The 25501-nt window shown below is 47.0% G+C and overlaps 1 protein-coding gene across 1 annotated transcript in view; it reads right to left on the minus strand.

Annotated features, from left to right (window-relative positions):
• chd9 (chromodomain helicase DNA binding protein 9) overlaps positions 1-23200 on the minus strand; it is a 99594-nt gene extending 76394 nt beyond the window's left edge. The window contains 2 exon segments of the mRNA XM_048262989.1: positions 16698-18610; positions 22909-23200. Coding sequence (XP_048118946.1) covers positions 16698-18488 — 1791 coding nt within the window. The 5' untranslated portion in view covers positions 18489-18610; positions 22909-23200.
• Positions 23201-25501: the final 2301 nt, after the last annotated feature.

Consider the following 25501-nt stretch of genomic DNA (forward strand, 5'->3'; position numbering starts at 1 on the left):
CAGTGTTTCCCATACAATGACTTATTTGTGGCGGCCCACCACAATATCAACATTGACCACCACACAATGATTTTCCAGGTTGTACTAAATTGTGCTTAAAGCTGGTTAGCATCATTACCACGCTGCGCTAATTTGTTAAAAACTGTTGCATTCAAGTTAATTCTGCAAACCTACCACCACAAATAGAATTCAATTCTGTGGGAAACACTGTGGAGACATCACTGATAACGTGGCGGGACGTGACTAGTCATGAATCTGAGGTCAAATCAAAACAGGGCCAATCATGCCACAGCCCATATAAAGCCATTACTGCTGACACATTACTAATTACTTTTCAAGCAGAATTCAAGTAGAATTTCATTGATCAAATGCATAGCAAAAAGAGCAACACTGCTCAACACACACACACACACAGGGTTCCCCAACACGCCCAGAGGACAAACAACTAGGCCTGCCTGTCATGAACCCACAATGTGAACCTGTTAGCCTGTATGCGAGTGCCACCAAACGTGACCCCTTGAGGTCCCCCGCTGTTCCCCTCAAAGTTCCCCCCACGCAGGCCCTCCCTCCCCCACCCCACGGGAAAGCAAACGAGCACGGCACCATCGCCAGCCTGTAGTGAACGCACACACCCAGCTAAAGTGTGTCACATACCGCGCTGCTAATAATAGTGGCGCAGGAGCACTACTGTTAGCGCCACAGACACTCACCTTGGCCCACCATCACCAGACCCAAACCTGCGTCCTGGTTAATAGAATATAGATTATACTGTCAGGGGTGGGGGGCTCAGGTAGGAGTCGACAATGGACAATTTAAAGTTACACTGAAAGAGGGAGGGGGAGGGGGAGAGAGGGAGAGAGAGAGAGAGAGAGAGAGAGAGAGAGAGAAGGGGAGGGAGGAGAGGAGAGGGGAAGGGAGGAGGGTTTGATAAATGAAAGGGGACATGATGCGCAGCAATACTTCCTGAACCCATTAAATAGAGCATCAGGCAGTAATGATCCTTATAAACACTGCTAGGTGGCACACAGTAAGAGCACACAAAAAAACTCACACACACACACACCCACACATATAAAAACAAACAAATTATAAGAAGATTTGTCACACGCACATATCTAGACTGTTCCAAGCTCCACATCGAGCGTCCATTTCAAATCTACAGTGTAAAGGCCAGAGAACTAGAGGTGGCTTATGAAAGCCTGGAAGGTGCCCCGATGGGCATATTAATCAAGCACTAAAAAAAAAACGGCTGCAAAATTAAATCGATTTTAAATCAAAATTGCAATTTGAACTAGAGCAATTAGCAAATCGCAAAAAGGCTGCAAGTCATCGCGGCAGCACTGGCTCTGTCCCATGGGTCAGTCTTGATTTGAATGGTGCTCATCTAGTTGTGGGAAGGTTTCAGAAGGATGAGCGGCCAGGAGCCCCGGCAGATGTCATATCACCACAATCCACCCCATAATTTCATCCAGATCCACATCTCGTCTGGCCAAGTCATCTTGGCAAAGGATGCTGCTGATATGCAAAACATAGCCACAGCCGGTGTCACGTTCAAACGGAAACTGAACGGTAAACTGCCACCAAGGACCTGCCCACGACATTCCACTGGAATGCGCAGACACACACGCCATTACCCTTGGCAATGACATCACAAAAAAAAATAAATAAATACAATTTCAGCTACTGTGGCCATGTAATTCATTTCCTTTTTAAGACCTTATTTTCTGAGGCTTGTCCTCAGAGCCGGATTCCATTTACTCAGCGCATCGGCAGAGGAAGATGATCATAGTGCTAATTTGCTGGAAAAAGATTGATACTGGGGTGAAAAAAAAAAACACATTGATTCATGTATTGTGATTTGTTTTGGTGACGATCAGTTCTTTTCCTCAGAATCCTTTTTTTCTCCCATTATTTTTTACCAGTGATTCGCCTTAATATTTTCTGAGTATTATATATATTTTCTTGTTTTCAGAGTACCACAGACAGCAACAGACTCATATCCTTTTCAAGCAAAACAGACCGTAAGCAGAAAATGGACCGTCTGGAGACATGATGTCCTTTCTTTTTAGAAAACAATAGTTTTTTTTATAAATGTCTCATAATATATTGTCTCATAAAAGTGTATTATTCATATTTTGTTTTTGTTATAGAATAGAATGAAAGAAAGAAAAGAAGAAATAAAACCGCAATACTCAATTCTATCGAATCGCAAAAAAACTAAATTCGCAATATAAATCGAATCGGCACACAAGTATTGTGATTCGTTGATACCCAACAATCTTTCACAATGCAAGACACAACTTTAACCATTCAAGATACGTCGATACTGTTGCCTAAAACTAAAAATATGACTGACCAGCCTCACTGATCCAAATATTCAAGATTTTTTGGTGTGAAGCTGCTTTATGAGAAATGATGGAGATTTGCAGAGCCAAGTTGTTAGGCAGTTGAGTTGGTAGGTGGGTAGAAAGCCCATGTGCCTTCTCACCTGCTGAAAATGGAAAATGGTTTTCAAGCCTCTTGTAAATTTTAATTTCTTTTGGACCTAATTAGTGCTTATCTGTCAACTCCCACATGAAAAGTGTAATGCCCTTATCAATCCTTCAAGTTGTCAAATAACCTAAGTTATAGTGCCAGAAAAGCGTGTCAGTAAAAACAAATTACATTTCCTCACATCTGTTGGATAACAGTAACACTATTTGGGACTTGAAGAAACCTATGAGAGCAATGTGACTAGTAGAAAATGTTATAGGAAACCTGTAAGTTTAACTAAAAACATTTTAGAAATTAAATATTTTCATAAAATTTCAGTTAGCGTACGTGCAGAATGTTACATGCATATTACAGTGTTCCATTTGAAGATGGGGGTGGGGGGCACTTCTATATAGGATTCGATCTCATTCCTATCAATATCACATCAGAATGAACTTGTTCACTTGTGAATCGGAATCTAATCAAATTATGGCATTTGTGCCAATACCCAGCCCTGACATTAGTTATGCATTTATGCTTGTCGATCAATTCATTTGGGAATAGGGATGACAAGTTTTGGGGCAAATCTTTTTTATTTTATTTGGGATCACAAACTAAAAGATCCAAGCAAGCAAGAAGAGAGCTGGTCGGTATGATTCATGATTGCCGTCTGGAGAAATAGAAGAAGAGCCTAACAAAATTACAAATAGTGAACAGCAGTGTTAGTGTGTTCACATGACCTGACAGAGACAGCTGCATCCTGGCTATAAAAAAAAACATTCTAGTAGAGCAGCAGAATTGTTGTTGAACAGGAAACTAAGGGAAATTAGCCTTAAGAGAGGGCCTTATGATGCAGTCAACTATACTGGTCAGCATATTACCATTCAACTTGTCTTTATACCCGTGCATATAAGCTACGTATAATGTAGCTTGGCTTATATCCTATTTAGATACGGAGTGAAATTTAATCAGGAAGAAATTAATTTCAGTCATTGATTTTCTCAATACTGAGATGTTTTCAAAAACTTAAGAGAAATCTCACACTAGGAAGGACTCAATCTCTTCATAACTCCTTCACTTAAGAGACCTAGCACACTTCCAAAACGGGCCTCTGTGTGGGCCTCCAAGCCGGGGATATTTATAGGCATTAGCTATAAAGATTTCCATCCAGGGCCACAGAGCTCACAGACTGCTACGCTAATTCTGCGCGCCACTGCAACGTGCTATTAATGAACGCGGTTTGATTATCACTAACAGAAGAGTAGCAGCACTGGGACATTCTGCAGCATTCCCCAAACGCCGCACCAATAACAAGAGGTAGGGAGTAAAAGAGAGCAAAAAAAAGAGAGAGAGAGTGAGAGTGAGAGAGAGAGAGAGAGAGAGAGAGAGATGAGGAGGTGCAGGAGGAAAAAAGGTCTCCCACGTAAGCTACTTCTCCCCGCTCTAGGAGTGTATTAGCTCCTGAACGCTGGGTGAGCAGCTAATTGCTAGCCTTTATTTCATTAAAAAACAGTAGCAGCACTAGCGTTCGGCGGCCTTTTCCTCCCGGTCTCAGAGAGCGCTGGTGGGCCGAGTGAGCGTGCAGCATGGCTAACCATTTCCCCTCACTGGCCACCACTGCCACCATGCACACATAGGCGTGGGAGAGAGAGAGAGAGAGAGAAGGAGAGGAGGAGAGATAGAGAGAGAAAGGGACAGAGATAGGGAGTCGGAGAGATGGAAGGGGGGCAGTCTGCTGTGAACAAGGAGCCTCTCGGCCACCATGAGCTTCAGGATGCGACAAGAGGAGAGGAGAGGAGAGGAGAGAGGAGGGGTGAGAAGAGGAGAGGAGAGTGAGAGAAGAGAAGAGAAGAGAAGGGAGGAGAGAGTGAGAGGAGAGTGAGAGGAGAGAAGAGAAGAGAAGGTGGGGAGTTGCCGGAAGCAGCCTTAAGGAGCACCAGGCTGCCCTGGTTCAGATATGTTTAGTGACGTTGTGTAAGAGCGTGTGGGTGGTGGAGGCTTAGGTTCAGGCTCACCCTCCAGGTCAGGACAGGTGTTAGCGCCATGACTGAACCAGGCTACATGAGTTAGCTGCACCACAGGAGGCTTGTAGGTGGAGTCTAAAGCCTTGAGTCTACACGCTTGTAGAGAGCACACAGACAGCTGTGGACAGCATGGAAGTGTAGCTCTTATTATACTTTCTTGTTTATTTGGAGTTCGTCCATTTGCTGTCCGTGCCCTTGTGGTATTGTGGCCGCGGTCACAAAAAAAAAAAAAAAAAAACTGGATGGTAAACAAATGTCCGCACGGAGCCGTGGTGGCTACACCCACTGAATTTACATCGCTCCGTCACCCCAGCGGACGATCGCGGACTCTTGGGACACTCAAAGCGTGGCCCTGGCCTGAGGGAGCATCATCTGGGAGAGAGTGAGAGACTCTCTGTCTGAGGGGCGCGGAGCCAGGTTTCCAGATGGCACTGCAGCACGCATGGCAGCGTCGCTGGAGGAGCAACGGAAACGGAGAAGGAGGGAGAGAAATGGGAGATAAAGAGATGGATGGGTTGGAAATGCTTGGAGCCAGCCAGCCGTGCAGTGAGGTAGAGACGACATGTAGGCTTACCACGGATGGAAAGAGATGAGCAGCCTGTAGAACCAGTCTTTCACTCCCACTCGTGCCCACACACACACACACACACACAAAAACACACACAGACAGACACACACACACACACACACACACACACACAGACACACAGACAGACACACGCACACACGCACAAACACACACAAATAATTTATCTTAACCAGCCATCTGATAAATGGCTAGCCTGGGGCCCTCATCACACCCTACCTAAGGAACAACACATCATTACCCTGAAGCATGGAAACACCAGGAACCGCCACAATGCACTTCTGGGTTCAAAAATTTACCTACCTGCTCCACTAGTCCAACCAATGGCTCTTACTACTATGGATGCCATTCAACACGCTAGTCAGCACGTGCTAACACTTAAGCTTTAACAACAACCAAATGGTAGCAACAATAAAATAAATAAAATCAGCTTTAACCATGGCAATGAATTGAGGTGTCCATTTGAGAAATCTGTTTTTCCAGGTCCGAGAAAACATATGAGGGGAAATAAGGAAAAGGCTGTGTGAAAACATGACTAAGGCAAAAAAAAAAGGAGAGAATATATAGAGATAGAGATATATATAGATATAGAGAGAGAGAGAGAGAGAGAGACTAGAGAAAAGAGATAGAGCAGGAGACAGACAAACAGGTGACCAGACAGAGATATATTGAGAAAGAAGATAGAGAGAGAGAGAGAGTAACCCCAATTGAGTACAAGGCAAAAACATGGAGGAAGGGAGGGAGAGAACGAAAGGAAAAGAGAAAGAAAGGGAGAGAGAGAGAGAGAGAGAGAGAGAGAGAGAGAAAGAGAGAAAGAGAAAGAAAGAGAGGAAAGATAGGAAGAGAGACCGAGAAAGAGAGAGAGATAGGAAGAGAGAGAGAGATAGAGAGAGAGGGGGGAAGAAAACGAGAGGGGGAGAGAGAGATAGGAAGAGAGAGAGAAATAAAGAGGGAGAGAGAGAGAGATAGGAAGAGAGAGAGATAGAGAGAGAGGGGGGAAGAAAACGAGAGGGGGAGAGAGAGATAGGAAGAGAGAGAGAAATAAAGAGGGAGAGAGAGAGGGATAGGAAGGAAGAGAGAGGGAGGTTGTCTGTGTTGGCTACTGTGCGGCTGAGGTCAGAGCTGAAGCCCACATCAGATCAGGGGGCATCTGAGTGACGGTGGGGGTGGGGCACAGCAGGGAGCTTACTTCTAGACCTTTACCATTCGTTTATTATTTAGGTCAGAGATAGGAAGAGGGGAGAAGGAGAAAGAAAGTGGGAGAGAGAGAGAGAGAGAGAGAGATGCATCAGGCAGACAGCAGCATAAGAGCAAATAGACAGAAACAGACACACACACACAAATAGAAACAGGAACACACACACTTGCAGACAGACACACACACACACACACACACACACACTTGCAGACAGACACACACACAACAAAATGCAAAACTCATTGGAGCCCAGAGGGGTGCAGTTAGGTGAAGTCAGGGGAAAAAGAGAGAGGGAGATAATGAAAGAGAGAAAGCAAGAGAGACAGAGGGAGAGAGAGAGAGAGAGAGCAGTTTTTTCTGCTCTAATTTTCACTTCCTCTCTGTCAAGAGACAAGAGACAGGTAGGATGGCTTTTCAGGGTACTGAGGCATCACAGATAGTGACGATTCATCTACCACTCTGTCTGTATCTCCATCCCCTGCCCCCACACCAACACACACACACGGGCGCGCGCGAGCACGCAGAAAATCATGCAGGCAGGCGTGCACACACAGTTTGCACACACACGCACACACACACACACACACATCCCTGCGAGGCAATTCTGAATGGAAATTCAGTCTCACAACAGAATTGGAAAGAAGAGGATGAATTATCAACACCTCCATCACCAAATAGGTGGCAAATCTAGCTCATAACAAAAAAAAAAAAAAAAACTATCTGCACTTACACACTCAGAGTTTCGTATCATGGTGGGTGGGGAGAGTGAAGCACTTTGAAGTAAAACCACAGTGTGGTGAAAGTGTGATGCCTGTTGCAGCGATGAGCACAGAGGAAGAGTGCTCTCGTGCAGGACACCGATTCAGCTCAAGTGCAATAGGCAATGCAGAACATGCGTACGTAGTGTGTGTGTGCAGATGTGGCATGGCCCTGTCGAGAACTGGGGTCTTACTTCCACACACACACACACGACATGAATAGAAGTCAGACGCTCCCCTCTTCCAAGCGTCTGCCCCCACCTACTGAACTACTGACCACTGACCAGACAGAGTGGCTGACCCATAGGTGACCTCTACAGCTTTCACACCAGAGCAGACGTGTGGGGTGCAAAATCACATGCACGCACACGCGCGCACACACACACACACACAGGCGTATAAAAGAAACATGCACACACACACACACACACACACACACCCATCAACACACAGCCACCAACACACAGCCACCAACACACAGCCACCAACACACAGCCACCAACACACAGCCACCAACACACACTCCCCCAGCTATCCTCACAATGGCCTTCCACACAGAGCCGTGTGTGAGATGCTAATGACAGGGTAAACAGAGGAGGCCTGGACCGCAGTCAGCTGCAGGGGAGACAGCGAGCAGCTCGGCTGCTCCACTAAACACATAAAGACGGGGAGGGGGGGGGGGGTTGGGGGGGCAGAGACTGGGACTGGGACTTCACTGCTCAATGCAACACTATCAGAGTCAGTCCGTCACTCGCACACACACAGGGCTCGGCCCAAGCCTCCCAGATCACAATAACATAATGGCGACACTGTGTGTGTGAGCGAGTGAGTGTGTGAGAGTGTGCGTGTGAGTGTGTGTGAGAGCGAGAGAGAAAGAGAGAGAGAAAGGGGGGAGAAATTGAAAATCATATGACTCCAAGTTCCAACCTGATTGAATTAGCAGGGCCTATGTGTGTTTCCATAGATTGCTCAAAAACTACCCAGGCAAAGGCAAGCCTCCATTTTGCACTCGCATAAAAAAAGGGAAAGAGAAAGACAGGGAGTAAAACATTAACGCAGCCGGGCTGGGGAGAACGGAAAGTTCTCGGAGCAGCATTTACTTGATTCGTGGAGGGTTTTAATTATGGCTGGTGTTGCGAGGCAGAGGGTGAACTTTATCCCCACCGCACAGTGCAGCCGAGCCTGTCCTTCTCCCCTTGCTCCATGTCTGTCTGTGTGTGTGTCTGTGTGTGTGTCTGTGTGTGTGTCTGTGTGTGTGTCTGTGTGTGTGTCTGTGTGTGTGTCTGTGTGTGTGTGTCTGTGTGTGTGTGTCTGTGTGAGAGAGAGAGGGTGGGGGGAAGAGGTTGTGAAATGGGACGTTTTCTTTCTGTAAATAAACCCCAGGCCACCACCGCCGCTGCCGCCACCACCACCACCCCCGCCACTCGCACTGGGGGAGCCATGGAAACGGGCAAGCTCCACGACTCCCGCAGCGTCACCTGAGAAACTCACTCGGCCAGTCCCCAACGACCAGGTAGAGAGGTGGGGGGACAGACAGAGAGGAACAACAGCCAACGGTCATCTCCACACACACACAAAGAAAGAAAAAGAGAAAAAATGTTGCCCTTGAAAACTAAACATATACGACACCCACGACAATGGAACAAGTTCACAATCCTCATGCACGCAAACATACGCGACAACTACACAATCTTACGACATGTTCAGTGAGTCACGGAAACTTCCTTCCTCTGCCTGTAATTTTCCCCTCACCCATAAATAAAGACACAAGAAGACCAGTGCACTGGACACTAGGAAGTGTGTGTGTGTGTGTGTGTGTGTGTGTGTGTGTGTGTGTGTGTGTGTGTGTGTGTGTGTGTGGGACTGAGGCAGGTCACACTGAGGCAACACTGAAAAAGCTTGCCATTCCAGTTACACATCCCTCACCACCCTCCACGCCTCCATTAGCGCTTAACCAGCCGGCTAACTAAACACACTCGCACTCTCTTCCCGACACACACAGACAGACCTATCCCGCTCGGCCAGACCAACCTCAACCAAAAGTTTTTCATCCCCACGTGAAAACCCAGAGATAGTGGAGAGAGGGAAGAGAAGAGAGGAGGGGTGGAAGAGGAAAGGGGGGAAAAAGAGAAAAGGCTTTGATTCTGACCTACTGTGCAGTTGGGCCTGGCGGCATTCCCACATGCTCCTCGCAGTCCAAATCCAAGTAGAACCTAATCCCTCCCCTCTCCCGCTGGGCCTGCTCCGCCCCTTCCGCTCAACCCTCACACACACACACACACACACACACACACACACATTTAACAAGGACCGCCTGCTTCACAGGGGAAAAAGAAAAAGAAAAAAAAAGAAAAAAACACAGCACTTCCTGTTCACCTTTGACCCTCCCTGCTAAGTCCCACCCACCGCCCTACTCTGCCTAGCCCTGTAGACAGACACAGACAGACAGGCGGGCAGACAGACAGACAGACAGGCAGGCAGGCAGGCAGACAGACAGACAGACACAGGCATGCAGGGCAAGCCACACAGGGCAGGCGCAGGAGCCATCTGCCTGAGGGAAAGATTGAGATTGACAGAGCCGGTTGGCTGGTTGGTCGCTGCCTCTCTGTCGTAGCTCACACTTGCACTTGACACACATGCACACGAACACACACACACACACACTTTTGCTCATAGTGAAAAGGGTTCCCACAGGCAGGAGTGTGTGGTGGCGGGTGTGGGTGTGTGTGTGTGTGTTGGGGGTGTGGGGGGGGGATTAGGGTTGAGGGTGGGGGCTCGTGTTTGAGTGACAGGGTGTCATGTGTCAGGGACGCTTGAGGCTCCGCCTGGCTGAGGGAGTTATATAAACCTCGCTGAGGGAAGGTCAGGAAACAACAAAGCCAGCGATTCAGCAGGGGCCCGTCTCACACACACACACACACACACACACACACTACGGTACGCACACAGACACTCACCGCATACACACACAAACACACAGAGCACTCTCTCGCTCGCTCATACACACTCACTCTCTCTCTCTCTCCGCTTCACAGATGTGAGCGGGGGAGGGAGCAAAAAGTAGATCTGAGCCACTGAAGCAGAAAGGAGGCACCTGCATCTCTCTCTCTCTCTCTCTCACTCACTCACACACACACACACACACACACACACAGAGCCAACCACTGCTGCCACACTTGTGAAATCTCATATTACTACCAAGGGAAAGAAATTACTGAGCAGAGTAACATATTCCCAGCAACGGGGAAAAAAAAATAAAAAGAGTCACAGGCGTCATCAGTATGCACCTGCCACAACCCACCTCTACTACTGAGGGCTAACCTCACTGAGGAACATTCCAGAAAGACAAGAAAGAAATAAACCACCTCACAAACAAACCCCCTTTTTAGCCTCTGGACCTCTTTTAGAAATGGTCAAATAGAGGATAAATGAGCCCCATCCACTGGTTGGCCAGGAGAGGATTCTATGACTGCAGTGGTCAGTTCAGCTCAGTGATGGTGGTGTGGGGGCAGGAGCAGAGCTCTGACTCCGGATCAGTGTGGGAGATGGCTTCCTCCACCACCACCACCTCCTCCTCCTCCTCCTCCTCCTCCTCCTCCTCTCAGCGTGTGCTGTGGTGACTGCACAGGAAGCTTTTACACTGGCGAGGTGGGAGGGGAAGGGAAGGGGTGAGTGTGTCTCTCTCTCTCTCTCTCTCTCTGTGTGTGTGTGTGCCTGTGTGTGTGCGCTTTCTCCCCGGAGTGTCTTTTAGAAGGCTGAGTGGGAAACATGGAGAGGAGAGCAAGTGCTCAGCAGCCTGGGGGAGGAGAAGAGAGGTGGGAGGAGGGAGGAGGAGGGAGGGAGCGAGGGATAGAGAGGGAGAGAGGAGAGCAGCCCATTCATCACAAGCTCTGTGGGGGGTTCAGAGCTGTGGGCATCCAGAGAGGGTGTGTGTGTGTGTGTGTGTGTGTGTGTGTGTGTGTGTGTAGGCGAGGGTGAGCGAAAGAAAACAAGGTTGAGCATGAGCATACATGTTTGTGCGCTTGTGTATAAACGCATGTGTGTTTTTCTGTGTTTCTGTGTGTTTAAATGCAAGAGACACTGAGAGAGTATGTGTTCAGAGTAGTGCATGCGTGTATGTGTGTGCGTGTGTGTGTGTGTATGCATTTATTTGTCTGAATGGGAATGAGCGAGAGGAAAAAAAGAGAAAGGCAGAGCTGTATGTGAGTGAGAGAGAGAGAGAGAGAGAGCGTAAGTGTTTGCTGGGGGTGGTGGTGCTGTATGTGAGTGAGTGAGTGAGTGTGAGAGTGAGAGTGAGAGAGAGAGAGAGAGAGAGAGTGAGAGAGAGAGAGAGTAAGTGTTTGCTGGGGGTGGTGGTGCATTGGGTCTGTAGCCTCCATGTTGCTGAACATCCAGTGGCCACACTGCCACAAACAAAGCCCCACTGTTGCTCTGGGGGGGGGGATGCTGATGGTGGATGGAGCGGAGGCAGGGGCTGAGTGTGTGTCTGTGTGTGTGAGAGAGAGAGAGAGAGAGAGAGTGTGTGTGCGCATGTGAAAGAGAAAGAGTGTGTGTGTGTGTGTGTGTGCGCGCGTGTGAGAGATAAAGAGTGTGAGTGTGAGTGTGAGTGTGTGTGTGTGTGTGTGTGTGTGGTGGGGGCAGGCTCTCTCTTTTCCCTGCCTATGTCACGGCCAAGCACAACCTCATGATGTGTGCCACCGGCCTGGCCTGAGCTTGTGGGCCCACACCAGCGTGCCATTGCAACACCAGATTACACAAAAAAAAACCATTCCACTGGACCTGAACACACACACACACTCTTTCTGTGAATGGCCAGAGTTGCTCAGTGTCGACGTGTGAGAGCGTGCATGTCAGTGGACGGGATAATGACACCGCACTGTTCCGAGGGTGAGCCCCCCACTGATGGATTTTCCAATATCACGCCCAAATGTACTATAACTCCATAATGAGTAGCTTGTGCCAGAGCTGTCAGTCAGCGCTGAAATGATACTTATTAGCGCTGAGGTATGAGCCACTGGCGGCTGTAAATCCACCGAGAGTCTCTCCCTCTCCCTCTCTCCCTCGTCCAGCTCCTCCGAGGAGGCCGAACACAAACTAATCACAGAGCTGCTAAATGACCCCTTTTACCACAGAGATATTGAGCCATGGGGACAGTTTTATTTTTGATGATAAGGAGAGAATTTCATGACATTTCCAGCAAAAAAATGGAGTGCGTTTCAAACTCAACTGTTGAATATGTAAGTGCTAGATAAATCTCCACCTCAACTACTAGAGATAACATTACTCGAATAATCCCATCTCTGAGAGGCTTGGGAGAAAGAGCACTGCCAACACACCGACAGCTTTAACCTGTCCGTGCTGCCATATTTACTATTCTTATTTTGCTTTATTCACTCAGCTTTGCCAATCAGATCACACAACTGAACCTCCTCTCTAGGGAATCTCACATACACCCAGCAGTCAGTCAACAGTCTCTGGCTAAGCGTGTGTTTGTACACTGATGTCTACATCTTAAGAATTGGGGTTGGGTAGGGTAGTTGGGGAGACCTTTCCATCATCACTACAGGAAGCGTAAAATGAGAGTAACTTAGGCAGGTGCTCTCCCATGTGTTCTATTAGCACTGTTATTACTGGGCAGCTGACAACATACAGAACTATACATCACATGGGCCTTCATCAAAGAGTGTCACTGACACTTGCTTAGGCAATTATTAGGTATTCAGTATCATTTGCTCTTTAGCAACGGTGAAAGTTATGATTGACTACAGAAATATTAAAAGGTCTACAACCTAGGTTATTTCTTTAATTTTCATTCATAATATCAATAATGTTGATTTCTGCATTGATAACACAGAAACCCATTCAAATATAAATGTCAATATAAATGAACTAGGACTTTGGCTTATATGTCCCACTTTACTCATCACATTATAAGTAGGCCTATAGGTAGGCACTATAAAGTGTTAAAGTATATAATTCTATTAATATTGTTATAAAACTATTATACTGTTGTTACAGCTGGCAAACTTATTTGTCTTACTGTGCTTAATTAAGCAAATATCAGATACATAAAACAGAATCTATTATTCAAAACTAGAAAAATAAAATGCTGGCTTTGAATTGTGTGCTTTCTTGAATTTCCCCTAGGGATCAATAAAGTATATCTATCTATCTATCTAACAAAAAGCCATCAGGTAAGGACAGAAATATTTTCTTAGTTCTGAATTTAGTATGTCAACTGCCACCCAATCAGTTAACACATACTGTAGCTTCAGCTTGATATCGTTATCAGTTGTGAATCACGTCCAATCAACAAATCCATCAGCCAGCTGACATCAAAAGACACTGAAAGAATCCTGAAAGAATCCTGAATCCTGATTAACCTAAAAATCAGAGCTACTGATTTCAGACGGCCAGAAAGGCCATCAGGTTGGTCTGTTCAATGACACCATTCTGCGCACAGTTCACGAAGAATGTAACCAATGAACTAATTTCAATCATGGATTTTATAGTAGTAATTCATTTGCTTTCAATTAATTTGCTATAGAAATAAAATACTTACTTTCCATTGAAAGTGCTGAACTCTTACCTGATACTTATAATTTAGGTTTCAATATTTGTACACTTCTTTATTAGCCCAGACACTCTGCCTGGAAACCAGAAAAAGACTTACCTAACAGAAAAACATAATTAACTTTTTTTTTCTTTTTGTATGTGTATTGAAATTACACATCTTCAGGCCTTATTCTTGCTCCCTGAAACAACACATGAGCAGCACTGCATACATCATCACTGTGCCACGGCCAAACGCTCTGAGCTCTCAATATGGGGGTGCCAGCGTGCCATCACTCTGACTGGACAAAAAAAACAACAGAAGACTCGGCTAATGAGAAAGATTAAAGCGTGACCAACCAGAACATGACAATTAAGCTTATGATGATTAGGTTATCACCTGAAATGAAGTACCGCCAGTCAATCAGTGCACCCCTAAATTAACCATTCAGTATCAAACCTCAGGAATTTGCTTCACAGAATCCTGTCTGTGCATTCTAATTGACAGCAACCCTGACAGTGAATGCTAATTGGCTAATTGATGTCAAAAGGCCATTTCGAGCGGACATGTTGATTCGTCTACCAACACGCCACCATGTCACAGCAGGGCATGGTGGTGCCAGGTTTAGGCTACTTAAAGTTTCACTTTCTGTTTGAGAACAAAACATCAGGAACGTATGCGCTTTATGTGCTACGAATAACGTGCCACAACGTAATTTTCAATGTCACGGTTTGTGTCATTAACAAACCTGTTGATCCCTTCTGCCTGTGATAATAAACACAGAAATGACCATCTAATCCCCATTCTAACAGGTGCACATCACCCCTTTTTTGAATAATCCGTTTCTTCCACGCCAGACTAAACGGGACATTCCACAAAGGGAAATGCCCACGCTAGAAATCGATGCTGTTAGAAAGTGACTCTGTGCGGAATCTTTATCGTCGGGGGGCAAAGGGGGGTGGTAGATTCCAGCCCCCTTTTGTTGGCGACGGTAAATCCTCCATTAGCGTCGGAGATGCAGAAAGAGAGAAAGAGAAAGAGAAGAGAGAGAGAGAGAGAGAGAGAGAGAGAGAGAGAGAGAGAGGGAGCAGTGGAGGACACAAAGCCTCTGCCAGCCACCGTGATTGGCACACAGCGCATCTGCTGGCTTTCCACAGCCCAGTGCACATGAATGGCGCAGTCTGCCCTTCAGCGGCTCTTCTGCTGCCACTGCTGCTGCTACTGTGCTCTGGGTGCTGACACAGACGAGGGGAGGGGGGCGAGGGGGTCTGACAGCTTACAGCCAGCCACTGGTGCCACATTTTCATTTTAACTAAGGGTCTGTGGAAAAGGACCAAAAAGACCCCCCACCCCGCCCGCCTGCCTGCCCCGAATGAAAAGGAACAGGTGGATATATATACAGGACGAGGGAGCAACACATAACGGACGCGCGTGGAGTGTGTTTACCTCATCTGCCATTCTACTTTGTTCTTCACTGTGGAACAGAGTCGGCGGTGGAAAGCGGCAGCCGGATTCAGAAGGACAAACGCACACAAATCACTCCCCTCCTGAGGCCTGGTGGCGTCGGAGCTGGAGCTGGAGCTGGAGCTGGAGCTGGCTGGCTGGCCCCGAGCAGCGAGTCTGAGGGCTGCTGATTATCAGGGTCAACGCCAGTACTGCAGTGTGTGCTACGCGCTCAAATGTGTGTGTCTGTGCAGTCTGTGTGTGGGTCTGAATGGTGTGTGTGTGTGTGTGTTTGTTTAGATGTGTGTGGCGAATGTGTGTGTGTGTGTGTGTGTGTGTGTGTGTGTGTGATTGTGTGAGTGGCAGTGCATGCTTCTGCTTGATTTAGCGCTGTAGGCTGGAGCGCCTAGTGGGAGGCTTGCCACCAGGGTTGCCATGGCAGAGAAGGCAACAGGCCCGAGTCCACTTCAGAGCAGACCCCTACTGGCCCTTATTATAACGTCTCCTCCTCTCACTTAGCCTCTGTCACTATCTTTATCCCGTCCTACACACACACACACACACACACACACACAAGCCACACAAATGAGGACACACTCAAACACACTTACAGGGACACAAACACACACACCATACACACTCACACAGGACAGCAGCCACCCCCATAGTGCAGCCGAGTCAGTCACAAGGAGCTCAGTCTCTCCTCCCTGGCCTGACCCACATCTTGTTATAGCCTTAAGTACGCTTACGCTTAAGTCCTGCAGACACTGCTGCCACTCCTAATCAGGCAGTACCTGTGGCTTGAGCAGGGTCAGGAAAGGCTGAATCATTATCATTTAATGGAGTCTACCCCCACTCCTCTCCTCTCCTCCCTACTTTCTTTCTTTCTACACCTCTTTCCCTGCTTCACAGGCCCCATGGTAGCGCTCGTTAGCTCCTCCGGGCAGTGTGCTCCCTCTCCCGCCTTGCTGGGGGGGTTGGTTAAACATTACACCCCTGCCGGCCGCTAGCCCCACGGAGTGGAGCCTGGAGCGCGCAAAGGCCGTGACGTCATGGCCGAATTTCGCTGTGCGGGGGTGGGGTGGGGGGGCTCTGACACAGCAACTGCAGCGCCGCGGAGCCAAGCCAGAGAGAGTAGTGAAACCACACGCCAAATAGTCAGCGACCACCATGTTGAGTAAATTATTCGGGTAGATAAAGGACAAGTCCAGGGGCACGACCACTGCATGGCGGCCAAAAATGAGGCCTCCAGTTCTGATACACAAAGTAAACAGCCCACTGACACCAGCACAGCTTGTGAATTTTCACAGGAGCTCAGCTCTTCAACTGCAATCCTGAAGCTAGATGAATGAATGCACATGGAAGCTCGAGGCACATGAAGGCAGCTTGCAACACTCGAGTTGTAGCTGAACACGCTGCCATCGCAATATATTTTTAGACCTTAAAACCAGAAAAGAGCAGCCTTACATCACATTGGCTCCATTGCTGAGGAGATGTAGAGCCATATCAAATAGAATTCATTTGCCTCAGTTTTAAGCTACATCCAATTCCGATGAAATCGTTTAAATTAAGAATAAAAAAATAATAATAATAAATAAATAAAAAGCTAAATGAAAACACTAACCCAAATGATGAGACACTTATCAGAGGACCAGTGGCCTACCTGAATCTCATAGTGAACGGAGAGCGACTCCTCTTCCTCCTCGGCGTCTCCCTCTCCCTGGCTGCCGTTAGCCCAGGAGCAGTTGGAGTCCTCGTGCTGGCTTAGGGCGGCCTCCAACTGAGGCAGAAAGTCCTCATCCAGGAGGTCGGGGGCCTCCAGCCCCTCAAAGCCCCCACCCTGAGGCTCAGGCAGCAGGTGCTTCTCCATGGCCTGGTACCCCCCGTTGGTGCTGCCGCCACTGCCGCCGGTGCTGGAGGTGGAGCCGGAGCTGGTGGCAGTGGGTGGAGGCATGCTCATCTGGCAGCTCCGCTGCTGCAGAGGGGGGAACTGGCTCTCCGCAGTGGCAGAGAAGGAGTTGGCAGTGTCGGGGAACATGTCGGATGTGCTGTATGCAGGCTTGGCGTGCTGCATGGAACGAGAGAAGGGACACTGTTCCCCGGACTGGCTGGCTGCCGCCTGAAGCCTTTGCTGTTGCTGTTGTTGTTGCTGCTGATGATGAGGATGATGTTGTTGTTGTTGTTGCTGTTGCTGCTGCTGTGGGTGAGGCTGTGGCTGACTCAACCCAGGCGCCGACGAGAACGGACAGCTGCCACTGCTCAGGAGGTCGGGCACAGGATGCGCCGACGCTCCGCGTGCAGAGGAGGTCGTCGTCATGGAAACCGCCGCTGAGGACAGAGGCTGGCTTGTCACGCTCATCCCCACCGGCTGTCGGGGGAAGGAGTACTGCGAGGGGGGATAGCCGGCCACCGCCGACGCGCTGACCGAACAGGAAGACAGGCCGTGAGGCATGGGGGACGACTGCATGGAGTAGGCCAAGCCGGTGTCCTCCGAACCCAGGCCCGGGTAGGACTGCACCTGCTGGGGGACTGGGTAGGCGCCCTGCTGACGCTGCGGCTGTTGCTGGGCCGGCGGGGCGGACGCCATGGGGTTGGAGGCGTCCATGTACGGCTTGGACTGGGGCGGGGCATTGGGGACCACGCCGCAGTGGAAGGGGCTGCCGCCTGTGTTGAGGGTGGCGTGCCGGCTCTGCTGCTGTGGCTGCTGCTGCTGGTTCTGTGCCATGTTGCCCTGGTAGTAGGAGGCGAAGTTGTGGTGCTCCTGGAAGGGCTTGCCACGCTGGTGCATGGCCTGGGCGTTCATCTGCTGGTGGGGAGGCTGGTGCTGGTTCATGATCTGATGATGTCCATGTTGCTGCTGCTGCTGCTGCTGCGTTTGCTGACATGGATGTTGATGTTGACGTTGGTGCTGTTGCTGTTGTTGTTGTTGTTGTTGTTGCTGCTGCTGCTGCTGCTGCTGCTGGGACAGTGGGTGGTACGAGTTTCTATTTTGGTCGTGGTTTCCCCACATGGGGCTGGTGTTCGGGAAGAGTCCGTTGGCCTGAGGCGGCTGGCCCATGGGCGTACCTGGGAACTGGGGCCGCTGCTGAGCCATAAAGCCACCGCCGTTACCCTCAGCACCGGAGTAGGGCTGAGCCATAGAACCACCGCCGTTACCCTCAGCACTGGAGTAGGGCTGAGCCATAGAGCTCTGGGCCTTCATGGAGTCAAAATGCCCCATCTGTGGTGCGTAGGCCAGGCCCTGCTGGGAGGAGGGGGCGGGGCCGGGCGTCTGCATCATACCCATGTGCTTCCCCGTCCCCATCGGATCCACCTGCAGAGGCTCAAACTCGGGGCCGAGGTTGAGGTCGTCCACCAGAGAGGGCCCTGCATTAAAGCCATCCTCCGCTAGCCCTTCCAAGCCACCCCCGAAGAGGTTGGGATCATCGAAGAAGTCCATGATGGGATCGGTCATGGCGTGGGACCACCGTTTGTCCCACCAGTCCAGACGCTAAGGCTGGACTCCTTGTTTCTATGTGGTGCTAAGAGAAGATCTCACAGGCTGCTGAACCGCTGAATGCCCATCACAGAAGAGTCCTACAGAGAAAGACAGTGACTGAGTCCCATGGAATACAATCACAACTGGCTTTATGTCATTTTTTATATAATTTTATAAGTTATTAGTGATTTAAGTCATTGGAGTATTTCTGGAATATTTAAGGTATGTTGTATGTAAAATATTTGATCTGAACCAAAAAGGATTATGAGCCTCCTGGATTCTATACCGACTAGCCTGTAGTTCCAACATGGTCCAGCGATACAGACTTATCTATAAACACAAAACAGACATCCTTGACTCACAATAATGTTGTGTATGTGCAGTATTGGCAATGGTTCATTACTATTTACATAGGCTACATCTTGTGGAACACATGTTAGCTACAACTCTTAAAACAGAAACCGTGTTTAGTTATTTCCCTGATCAAGCGCCAAAACACACTTGCTATGAATTTGAACTCCTGAGCTGCAGAGGGATGACTACGGACAAGTCCTTCTTTCGCCGCATACGACAGCGTCAGCATTGGCCAACCTGTGCAAACGGGGGCCTCAGCTCAAGAGTTCAACAGCTGAACGATATTCTGTGCCAGCCAGATCCAAAAACAGGTGTGTCACATTCACTTCAACGCTCATTCTCTCTCTCCTGCTTTCTCTTTCTCTCCTGCTTTCTCTTTCTCTCTCCCTCCTGCTTTCTCTCTCTCCCTCCTGCTTGCTTGCTTGCTCTCTCTCTCTCTCTCTCTCTCTCTCTCTCTCTCTCTCTCTCTCTCTCTCTCTCTCTCTCTCTCTCTCTCTCTCTCTCTCTCTCTCTCTCTCGCTCTCTCGCTCTCACGCTCTCTCTCTCTCTCCAACCTAACCATGTCATCTTTCTGTCTGCCACCCGGTGTCTGTGTGTGAAGACTCGGGCAGCTGATGCAACACCACTAGTCAGGAAGACTGTCTGTTCAGACCACAAACCCACCAACAGAGGATGACAGAAAACTGAGGCCAGTCACGACCTGCTGACTCACCACTTTCAAAGAGACACGAGTCGTACACACACACACAGGCAGACAGAGTATTAACAACCATTATTAAATGGCAACTTCCCCTGTTTTAATTTCATGGGTCTCCCTAACTCATGTCCGTGATGTGCCATCTCCAGAGTTAGATGAGGTTCTCCAAAAGAAAAGAGTCAAATGGGTTGTCTTGGCTGTCATCAGTTGTTCACAATGACAAATGACAGGTAGGCTACTGATTATTATTACTCTACTGTAGAAGTGTTTGACACGTGATAAAACTCTGTACTTTTTAGAGAAAGTTACACAGAAATTTGCTCTGTCTACAAATAAAAATCATATGAGAATTTTGAAGATTTTTTCAAAACTCTATTCATACAATATTGTCTATAACAAAAGCAGTCAGTCCAACAGATACCTCAATCATCACAATCAACACCACCATTTCAACTGTACAAGTAACCACTACTACCGTTGGCATAAAGTTAAGCCAAATATCAAGCTCTACAGGATTCTGACAGCATCTCTTCAGCTACACTGCGGAAACTTTTTTGTCACATTTGGACAAAAGGGACGGTTTTCATTCCAGGGTCTTGGCCTGGGAGCTGTTCCTGTCATTGAACGTGTGGCCCCGCCAGCCAAAGGCATTCTTTAGCAACACTGGCCCACAGATGAAGGCAGGTTGTGATAAGAGAATTCCCATCCCAGCCACTTGGCAGTCCTCCACAGTTACTGGTGAGAGGCAAAGTATAACCCACCCACCCCCACCCTCCACACACACACACACCCGCTTGCACTGCACTGCACACAAACAGACACCCACGAAAACACACATGCACAAAACGACCTCACTGAATTTGCTCGTTGGTTTCTTTTAAATGGTTTGAACTGATGTCCTTCACACTTTACCAGGGGTTGTTTCAGAGCACAAGTTGTTCTTTGCAAATCCCCAACACCCCCCTCCCTCAACTAACTTCTGGAATACCTCCTCAGAGCTAGCAGATCCCATGTGGGCATGACAACACGCAGCATACTTGAAATACCGACTTCCTGCCGTTTCGGTTGATGTGCCTCTGGCCTCAAAATGTGAAACTTCTTGCCCATTACACATATGCGTTACCACAATGTAAGTTCTAGTGTATAACATCCACTGCGAAACTAAGTTGAAAGTGAACAGGAGGAAGGCTCAAGTGTTGACTCAAAAATGGATATAAGCTGTGTGTCTGCTTTGCAGCAGGTTGGCTTCTGGGATGAATCCCCAATTTACAAGTGGAAATTAGGCTAGAATATATTAGCCAAGAGGTATTTAAATATTACATGCAATGTGTGTTTCGTTTTTTTTTTTTTTTTTTTTTTTTTTTTGCGAAAATGGTAGAACAAATGTAGCCTGTGTCACAAATATTCAAAAAAGACCAGGGAATGGATGATTAGGGGAATCAAACATTTTACTACGATGAATAAAACAGTAAAAACTCAAATAATGCAGCCTATGCGTTTATGCCGAACTAAATCAGCAATTTAACCAATATATTACATTAAAGTCAGCACATCTTGGCTTGACTGGTAGCCTATATTTAAAAAGCACAGTGTTTCCTAACTTGCTAATCACCTAGCAGATGACGAATAGTTAACCAAGTTACCCAATAAGAACCACAACCATCACAATACAGGTAGCAGCCAGACGTTTTTGTCGTTTTGTCACTTGTAGAATAAAGCACACTACTGGGTATGAATAAACAACAACTTTTACAGTTACAGAGCAACAGGTTAACGCTCCTCGCTCTAAGTTTCCGCGTTAAAAATTCCAAACGCGTATGTTTGGTTCTTTGCGTTTTAATGACTTCCTCCCTCACTTGCAAGCCGCGTCTTTGTTTATCGTTTGTCTGCTGTGCTTCTCCGTGGCGTATCTCCAATCCACACTTGCTAACCCTGCTGGCCCGCACAAATAAATAAGGCGTCGACATTTTAAGTGTTCGGGTGGCTTATCTCGACAAACTGCACGAATAAATATCAGAGCGACACAGTCGTGCCCATGAATCAACAAATGTTGTCGCAAAACTACTTTCTAAAAGACTACTGAAACTCGCTAATTTTGCTAACATGATTAACCAGCTTGCACCGATGGGTCAACACGGCCTCCTTTGCCCTCGGTAAGGGGACCTGATGCATCAACCCAAGCGTTCCCCTCACTAATATGGTCCCATTTTTATATACAGCTGTCATTAACTAGGATACGATTCATTAAATGCCTCCTAAATAATTACATTAAGTTAAAAAATACCCGTTCAAATGCTACCTTGAGCCACGTTGTTGTCGGCATTCGGCCATGACTGGTTCTTTCAGACAAAGTTCTAAAGAATAATTTCAATAAACACTTTGCTTCCATGACTCCGAACCTAACCCATAGCGATATAAGTGCTAAAAATGTTACATTTCATATATCATAATGTACAACAGGTCGAAGCAAATACTCCAGTTCGTATCGGTGTCGACATGTCCAAAATGACCACTAACCTCCACAGCATCCTGAGCCATCTGATGCGACTCCCACCACCAGGTCTACAATGCCTTGCCATTCGCATCTGAAATATCGGTCATCGCGGGGTAGATTCAAGATGTGAACTGACCTAGCGTGCGCCGATCAAGTAGCAAACCTTTTGTGGGATAAAACAACTAATTTCAGTTTGCTTTAAAAGATAAACTGCGTTCGGGGAGTTATATTACCGAACGCCTGCTGGGGAATCGCACACGTGTTTCCCCATAGACCGACTGGTATCTCTCAGCAACTGGCTTTCGTCGCTCCAGTCAGTCAGTGAGTGGAGTCGTGACGTTAGTGAGTTACACTGGAGCAGGTAGTCCTCTGGTCAGAGACACGTTAGAGACCAAGCTAGTTCCCAAATGCCACGTTTCCATCTTTATAGTAGCAATAAAAACAATGTGAAACTGAATAACCGGTCTACTCTTTCCTCGACACTTTTACAGAGAAGCGATGCTAGGTTCCATTTCTAGTCCTACTCAACGAGCTCAGCCATCGTTAACGCCTTGACAGTCACAGTCGCTGTTAGTTCAGAACCATAACGTTACTCGTGAAATGCACTTCGCGGATATCACTGCTTAGTATCTAACAATTCGCTGAAAGAGTGGGTTATTGTGGGACTCTCACTTCGGTTAGTAATTAATTTATCTTTTAGTTCTGAGTTTACGGAGAGGGATTCCCTGAACGAGCCAGCTGAGCGTCACGGTCCTTCCATCCGAATGACAGCTACACGAGTTTCAACACAATGCTGAGAAAAGCTTAACGTTTATTTAATTCAGACTTATGGATATATAAGATCTACTTACCAGAGGGAAGTCAAACGCTCCGACACAAATCGATAATTTCAGAGAAATGTATAAGAACGAAGTTTCACGTAGTTGTACCACTGCTGGCGACCTCAGCGGTTCCACCGCTGCTGACGTGATGATAAAATACAATTTGCATATCAGTTATTTGCTTTCTGATTGGACGACTCAGACTCCATTCGGTCCGATTCATTACGACGGATATTAAGTCACATTTTCTTTGACGGCAAAAACTGTTTACAAAAAATGGTTAAATCTCACTTGCTGACATTAAATGCTAGGACCCAACCAAGCAAGTGTCAGATACAGGTTATTATAAGGGTACAATATGAGGACACACAAGATGGCCGCGCCGAGGCTAAAGCCAATCGGCGAGGGTTTTACTTTGATTACGCATAAGTCTCCCGGATAGCAGTGTTGAAGGCCTCCGTGGCTGAAGCCTGACGGGTGAGATAGGTGGAAAGTTGCAGCTGTTGGTCAGTGGTGTTTGCTGCCATCCGGTGGCTAATCTCTGTATTGCTTCATATGCTTCTGGCATTAGGCCTTTGTTGATGTTGATGTTAACATCAAAACGTAATTAATCTAAGATATGTATCAGATATATTACATATGTTGAACAGGCATAGTCTTTTCATGTGAATGGAAAAAAGGGTAGCTCTGTGTCGCTGACTAAATACTCCCAAATGTTGGATGTATATGGGGCAAATTCAGCCAGAGCCTTAGCCTAATGTTTGCATTAAGGTTAGTTAAATATATATATAATTTATATTATACTAATTAGAATTGCCTCTAGCATGTCAAACTTTCTGGTCAAAAATTCCCAGGCCACCGAAACACCAGGGCACATGCATCTTGGTCGACATGTAGCTCCACTAGACTGATAAGATAAGTATTTGGTCCCCGGGGGCCACTATCCGCCTGTGCTGGGCCCCGTGAAAACCGGGTAGGCCAAATGCAGTTTTTGCTGAATAACTAGACAGCATTTTTGTAGTATGTTGGTATCAAGGGGCTGAATGAACCTAGCCCATACACTGCAAAAACTGCTTATCTAAAAAAATCTAACCAAGTGTTATTAATCTTATATCAAGATCAGAAAATGTAGTTGATATTGTTTTCAGTATAGAGACTTACCTAGCGCTTTCTCGTAAAATCATTTGACTTAATTTAATAAGAGTTTGACTTATTTCAAGACGTCTCATCATTGAAATAAGTAAAATTTGGCTGCCAGTACATTAATTAAATTTGTCATAAAAACAAGCAAACTTGGCTGCCAGTGCGTTAGCAAATTTATCTTGATAAAACTCCTTAAAATAAGTCAAACTCTTATTTCATAGACCCTTTCAATGTTTGTAAACATCCAGAGCTTAGGTTGGGTGCACCCACACAGCATAGGGTCAGAAAAATGGTGCAGCTAATAGACCGGCATGTTGAGCTGTCAAGGTATGCACTGTCATTGTCCCCCCAGGACTGCAAACCGTACCTTAATAAATTAGTCTTAGCTAATGGCGATCGTCTGCCTGATGCTGAGCTGATAACAGACAATGTTAGCAAGTGGCCAGAGATTCATTGGCCCGCCATATGCGACTATATGGTTGATAAGCCCAGTGTGTACTGTGTATACACTGTACACGAAAAGTAGTACAAGTAGGCATTTTTCTTGATGTTTCCTTGACATTTCCGTCAATTAACACAATATAATATATACAATATACATACACAATTCAATGGGATGGAAAGCTTTCTGACCCCGATATACGCACACATTTTCCTGTGACGTGGACCGTGAAGGGGTTAATTAAGTCAAAATGATCTTTTGAAAGTCTCCTTATAGTAAAAACAATACCAAATAACTTTTTTAGTCTTCATTTTAGATCAATGACACTTGTTTTTTGTAGTGTAACCAGTCATTTGTAGTGTTGCACCCCCCAGTAAAACAGTAAAAAAATAAAATGCAAAAACATGCCGCTTAAATGTTTAATGTTCTGAACTGCACCCAGTTTGTATACAAATACACATGAGTATGATCACCATGACAGCCTCTGGGTGCATGCCAAGTTACATGGAATTCCATCCATGGGGGGCCATGCAATAAATGAATTTGTACATGTTTAGGCTACATCTAGTGACTGTGTGCACCCATCGGCCTATGGTGGCGCTGAGCGGAGGGTTGCCATTAGGGGATGAAGTAGGGGATGAGAAATTGAAATTTATTTTTCTCTCTCACACACACACACGAGTTGCAAGAGCACACCACACAGACACATGGTTCGAGCCCGACTCCTCCTGACCCTATCAAATTGTCCTTGAGCAAGAGTACACATGAGTTGATGTAGAAATTTACTTTCTGCACACACACACACACACACACTCATAAACTGGCACACAAACACATGCCTGAACACCCACACACACACACTCACCAGTGAAAAAACACACATACATACACATACACACAAGAATTAGTTTCAAGAGTAGGGGATGGAGTAGGAGATGGAGACAAATTGAAAAACGTGATTTATTTCTGTGGAGAGAATGTGCAGGACTGAGTGACAGTCATATCACTATGTGGTGCATCTAGTTTCTCTCTCATCTT

Source organism: Alosa alosa, chromosome 14 (genome assembly GCF_017589495.1).
Source record: "Alosa alosa isolate M-15738 ecotype Scorff River chromosome 14, AALO_Geno_1.1, whole genome shotgun sequence".
Taxonomy (NCBI): Eukaryota; Metazoa; Chordata; class Actinopteri; order Clupeiformes; family Clupeidae; genus Alosa; species Alosa alosa.